Genomic DNA, 6,313 nt, shown 5'->3' with positions numbered 1-6,313 from the left:
AACCACTGATCTGTTTCTGTCACATCAATTAGTTTGTACCTGCTAGAAGTTTATCTAAATGGGATCATACAGAATCTATTCTTTTATTGCTGCCTTCTTTCACTCAGCATAAGCATTTTGAGGTTCATTTATGTTTAACGATGAATATGTATCAAGACATTTTTATATTTTTTGCTCTTTAGATGATTCTTTTTATTGGCAAGTACTATTCCACTGTACAGATATACTACAGCTTTTTTGTTCACTCACCTGTTGAAGGGGCTTTGTGTTCTAACAGAGGTCTGTATAGTGTTTTGGGAGCCTGCTGAATGACATCATTGGAATTGTGATGCAGAGGCCACGGGCAACTGGGAACCTTCTGCTTGCCACCTGGAGACTTGGGCAGAGGCCCTAGGTATCAATGACATTACGGACACTGTCGGCTGGGACTGCAGTTGCAGTTCAGTCTCTCTGGCCCCTAACCATGTTCCTTCCCAAGGGGCCTGCAGGAAGTTGGGCAATTATCCCAACTGTCTTGGAGTCTTGGGGCTGTCTCCCTCTGGGGTCTCTTTCTGAAGCTAAAAGGAGATCAACTGCCCACTGTTTTGATGCTGGTGAACAGACATGAGAATCCGTAAAGGTCCTGGACCACGAACATTTTTTTTTCCTTCCCTTTAAGCCTGGGTCTCCTGCACAGAAACTGAAGATTTGGGAAACAGCACAAAGCACAAGGTATCAGAACTCATAGCTCTGGTTTAGATTAGAAGGAACCCAGAAATCTCCATAGTCGTGTGTGTGTGTGTGTGTGTGTGTGTGTGTTGTATGACTTTGTGTGTGTGTCACTGACTCACACACTGAATGCTTCCACTGAGGATAAGTATAAGTCAGGGAAGCCTGGAGTTTCCTCAGCGATGTCTGCCTTATTTCTCTTGTGTTTTGTTGCCTGTGTGCTGCATGGAAGACCTTGTGCATCACTTGTGATTTGAATGTGTGACTGCCTATGACTGCAATGTGTGTGGTGGAGGATGCTTGATAGTTACGTGTGCGCAACTGTGTTGCACAGTGTGAGTGTATTTTGTGTGAGTTTTGCATAGATTTGTGTGATGTTGACTCACACTCTGGCTGTATTTACTTAGCTTGAGTGTAAGCCAGGGAAGTCTGTAAGTCTCCCTTTGGCCAGGCTGTGGCTGTGATAGTGTGTGAGTGCTCTTGTGTTGTACAAACTCACACCTTGACTTCCTTCACACAGAAGATACATAGGATGGAGACTTAAAACCAAGATACTGAAAAGGCCAACAAATATCTTGCTTTGATATGTTGGGATTCACCATAGCTACAGATTATAACCCATACAGGCAGCTTAAAAAAAAAAGCCCATTTTGAAGATCTGTTGGGGGCCATTTTTCAGTGACTTGAATAATATGGGAGCATCTCTGGAAGCCAAATGCTTTTGAACTTTTTCTTCAACTCTGTTACATAGTTTAGAAACTAAATGCTCACATCTGATATCACATATGTCTATACTCAATTCTATGTCTTTTCCCTACTTAACAGCTTTGTGGTCGTAGATGCTCAGCAGCCTCCACTGTCAAATGGGAATAATGACAATCACAGGAATCTTGTTTGTAAGGTGCTTAAGTTCTAGCACATTGTAAGCACTTAGTAATTTGTAGCCTGTAGAGGCCATGACAGCTGACTGTCCATTTCCTGAATGCTAGGAGACAATGCCTGGTACACTGACAGGAAAATTATTCAACCAAAGACTCCCCTGGACCTCCAGGCAGCCGCTTCTCCTCCCTATTACTGAGTATCTCCCAGCCACATCTTTCACTCATGGTGCTGACAGAATCAAGGTACCATTTCTGTATTGTTTCCATCCCTCAAAATGGGTCTCTTCCAGGAGATGTTTGAGATCCTAGTTACTTACTGGCATTACTTAACTTTAAATAATGCCAGTAAGTAACTAGCATTACACACACACACACAACAAGATCAATGCCAAGTTCCTCTCCCAAGCTTATGGGTATTTTGACATTCAACTTTAGCTTAACCTTTCTACCTCCCACAGGAAGAAATGGGTGAAATCTCTTCCCAGTGAAAAGATGACGAGAAAATCTACCTTTGAGATCAGGTTCCGCTGGGTAATGTCTATGTGAAATTGTGTAAGCCATCTCACTACTGTTAGTAAATGAAGGAACAAATATCACCATCTTCTCTACTTCCCAGACACAGAATAAACAATGGTAGATTGAGTGAAATTGAAGGTACATGAAATCCATTTGCAAAATACTGGGCTGTAGGACTATGAGTGGTGACCGCAGTCTGAGCAGAAGGACTTCCTCAAATCCTGAGACTATATTTCTTAAGGTCCTGGCTCTTTTGTCTAATTAAAAAGAGGGAGAAACAGCAGGGTCATAGGAGCAAAGATTCTAATATATCTAAGAAACATGTGAGAATTGAGACTACAGCAGTTACTAACTGTGGCAATAAATGCAAAAATGGATTGGTTTGACAGAGTGTTCACTAAATGTCAATTATTATAAATGTGAAGATCGGTACTAGAAATAGTGATGGTCAGTCAGGTAACTGTGAATCCTAATAGACACTTCCCATCCTTCAGGGTCCCCAGTTCTCACCTGCCAGATCTCAGGTCTCTCTTGCCATGGATCCTCATTTCGGAGCCAGCTCGAAGCACCAGATACAGATGGAGATAGATGCACTGAGGTAAGTTTATTTCTTGGCAAAAAGATGGATGTGCATTTAGACTTGTCTCACCAGAAGATTTACCCAATGACAGGATGTGAGCTCCGCAATGCCTCTTGAGAGAGTGAGAGCTCCGATAAGGTAGCACAGGGGCTAGGTCAGCTCCTTGGTCCTTTGCGCTGATCTTCTCAAGATGCTTTTTGATTGAATTTCTACATTTGATCTTGGCTTCATTTGGGTAGTTAGCACATCATAAAAATAATAATTAAAATTTTATGTGTTTATTTTATACAGTCACTGTTCTTAGATATTCATGTGTTTTGAATTAGAACGCTCTTATTGACTCTAGGAATGTGTGATATTGGCATCTTCACATACTGTGGCACAACATGTAGACACGATAGATTCAGCTCCTAAAGTCAGCTGCCCAGAGAGTGATGTCACCAGACTCACAGCACAAGGAATCTGGCTCAGAGCCTTACCTTTACTCAGTCTTCTGTCAGGGGTGCCCAGAGGGTCAGGGGGCAGAGGAAAGAGGTCCTGTGTGTCCCATTTATTCTTGCATCTCTAATTAGTAGCACAGTGCCAGGAACCTGGGTGATTAAGAAAATAAAGATGAATTTGTTCTGTTTTCATTTGAAAGAAGCCATATTGGGCATTGAAGGTGTGTTGCTTGCAATGAAAGCTCTAGCAGATTATATGAATGCAAGGAGATGTTATTTTTCTCCAGGAGAAAGTAGGAAACCCTACAGTAGTGACCATAAACACATTCAATGTCTCTGGCTTTTTTCACTGTCCTTTCATCCCCAGTAGAGAGAAGAGCAGCATGAGGCCTGAGAACCACAGCAGCGTGTCCCACTTCCTCCTCCTGGGGCTCCCCATCCCGCCAGGGCAGCAGGGCGTGTTCTTCACCCTGTTCCTGGGCATGTACCTGACCACAGTGCTGGGCAACCTGCTCATCATCCTGCTCATCAGGCTGGACTCTCGCCTGCACACGCCCATGTACTTCTTCCTCAGCCACTTGGCCTTCTCTGACATCTCTCTCTCCTCTGTCATTGTCCCCAAGATGCTCATGAACATGCAGACTCGGCAACAATCCATCTCCCATGTCGGATGCATTTCTCAGTTGTATTTTTTCATACATTTTGCTGGTCTTGACAATTTTCTTCTGGCTGTGATGGCATATGACAGGTACGTGGCCATCTGTCACCCTCACTATACCACCACCATCATGAGGGAGGGGCTGTGTGCATTGCTGGTGGCTGGCTCTTGGATAGTTGCCTGTGTCCATGCTCTTATTCATACCCTCCTTTTGGCCCGACTGTCTTTCTGTGCTGACAATGCCATCATCCACTTCTTCTGTGACCTCGCTGCACTCCTGAAGCTGAGCTGTTCAGACACCTCCCTCAATGTGCTGGTCATATTCACTGAAACAGGAATAATTTTCTTTCTTTGTTTTGGTGTTATTCTGGGCTCCTATATCCGTATAGGGACTATCATGCTTAGGGTGCCCTCCACTAAGACACTCTTTAAAGCCTTTTCTACCTGTGGCTCCCATCTCTCTGTGGTGTCTTTATACTACGGGACACTTGCTGGTGTTTACTTTTCCTCCTCATCATGGGATTCTAAAGACATAATTGCTTCGGTCATGTATACAGTAATAACCCCCATGCTGAACCCCTTCATCTACAGCCTGAGGAACAGAGATATAAAACAGGCCCTAGAGATGTGTGTCAATAGGGTTAAGTTCTTTAAGCAGCAATTACTAAATCCTCCTGTTGCAGTCAGGAGCACAGGAAGATAGATCTAAAATTAATGTATGGTCGAACCTCCATATAACTTTCATAGAATATGTGTTTTATCATCATGTACATGTGTTGTTAATATGTTAACTAGGTCACATTTGCTACTTGGATTGTTAATAATTCTATATTGCTAATTAATATTTTTTGCTTTTCATCATCTCTTACAAGATGTATGCAAAATCTCATGCAAAACATTTTGCACAATTATAGTTGTGGATTTTTGGTTTTTTCCTTTGAGTCATGTCTGTTTTTGTTTATGTATTGTTTATACTGTGTTAATAAGGACGCCCTGATTTAGCATCATAGTTTACTTCTGGTGAACTTTCCATTTATTTTTTAATGTTGGCTTTTCTTGGCTTCAAGCTGATTATGTGTATTTCTAACCAGCTCACATTCAATGTCATCATGTTGGTAGATTGCAATCAGCCATAGTAAGAAAAATAATACTTTGGAAAGTCCCAGGTACTACAAAAAAAAAGCTTTGTAAAAAGAAAGAGACTTTTGAAAAATGCATTTAACAGCACATAATTGCATTTATAATTAGAAGATAGTTCTAGTACTGGGTCCTACCTTAAGACCTCATCTACCTCTGATACTTTCTATCTATATGTACAGATGCAGATAGAGATATAGATACTAGTGTAATATAGATGGTAAAGATGCAGCTTTCTCATGGTTAGTGTTTACATGGTATTTCTCTTCTATCACTTGAAACTTTTCTTTGTCCTTATATCTTTGAGGTGTCCATTGTTAACAGTGTAATGTTAGATTTTGCTCTTTTTATGTAGAGTAACCATTATTATATTTCTGGAGAAATGTATCTACTAACATCTAATGTAATCCTATATAATAAAAGGCTAATATACAAATTGACCAAACCGCGGAATGGCCAGTCGCTATGATGCACATTTACCACTAGGGGGTAGAAGCTCAACATGGGAGCTGCCTCCTGGTGGTCAGTGCATTCCCACAGGGGGAGGGCCTCTCAGCCAGAAGCCGGGCTCACAGCTGGGAAGCGCAGTGGTGGTGGTGGGAGCCTTTCCTACCTTCGCGGCAGTGCTAAGGATGTCCAACCACCAGCTTAACATCATCAGTTCAACATCCCCTGAGGGCTCCCGGACTATGAGAGGATGCAGGCCAGGCTGAGGGACCTCCCAAGTGCATGGATTTCATACACCGGGCCTCTAGTCTATATATATAAAAGCCTAATATGCATAGTGTCCCCTTGGGAGTCCGACTGACCAGGAGTTAGATGGCTAGCTATGATGTGCACTGACCACCAGGGGGCTATGTGGAACGACAGAAGGCCCCAGCCAGCAGCCAGCAGCCAGGAAAGGAACACCCAGGCCAGCAGCTGGCAGCCACTAGTGACCCTACCCGTGCACAAATTTTGTGCACTGGGCCTCGAGTCAGAATACATTTGCATTTATATTTTCTTTTTTGTATTTATATTTTTAATATTATTATATTTTTATTATATTTTTAAAGCTCTGTAGTTTATATTTTTAAATATATTTTTATTGATTTCAGAGAGGAAGAGAGAGAGAGAGAGAGAGAGAGAGAAACATCAATGATGAGAGAGAATCATTAATAGGCTGCCTCCTACATGCCCCCTACTGGGGATCGAGCCTATAACCCAACCATGTGCCCTTGACTGGAATTGAACCCCGGACCCTTCAGTCCACAGGCCGACGCTTTACCCACTGAGCCATACCGGCTATGGCCCATATTACTATGTTTTTTATTTGATATATCTGCTTCACATTTATTCTCTCTTGTCTTCCTCCTTGTTGATTAATTAAATATATTTTTGTTATATCATTCCC

At 42.3% G+C, this 6,313-nt stretch overlaps 1 protein-coding gene across 1 annotated transcript; it reads left to right on the top strand.

The window, feature by feature from the left end:
• Window positions 1-3,508: 3,508 nt before the first annotated feature.
• Window positions 3,509-4,486, top strand: LOC102242500 (olfactory receptor 1J4). Its single transcript, XM_005879216.1, has one exon. The coding sequence runs from the start codon at window positions 3,509-3,511 to the stop codon at window positions 4,484-4,486; it is 978 nt and encodes a 325-aa protein (XP_005879278.1).
• The last annotated feature ends 1,827 nt before the right edge of the window (window positions 4,487-6,313 follow it).

Source organism: Myotis brandtii, unplaced genomic scaffold (genome assembly GCF_000412655.1).
Source record: "Myotis brandtii unplaced genomic scaffold, ASM41265v1 scaffold589, whole genome shotgun sequence".
Taxonomy (NCBI): Eukaryota; Metazoa; Chordata; class Mammalia; order Chiroptera; family Vespertilionidae; genus Myotis; species Myotis brandtii.
The sequence above is the reverse complement of the archived record's forward strand: the minus strand, read 5'-3'. Positions and strand labels throughout refer to the sequence as shown.

Coding starts and splice junctions, on each gene's coding strand:
- LOC102242500 (XM_005879216.1), top strand. CDS start 3,509: ATGAGGCCTGAGAACCACAGCAGCGTGTCCCACTTCCTCCTCCTGGGG.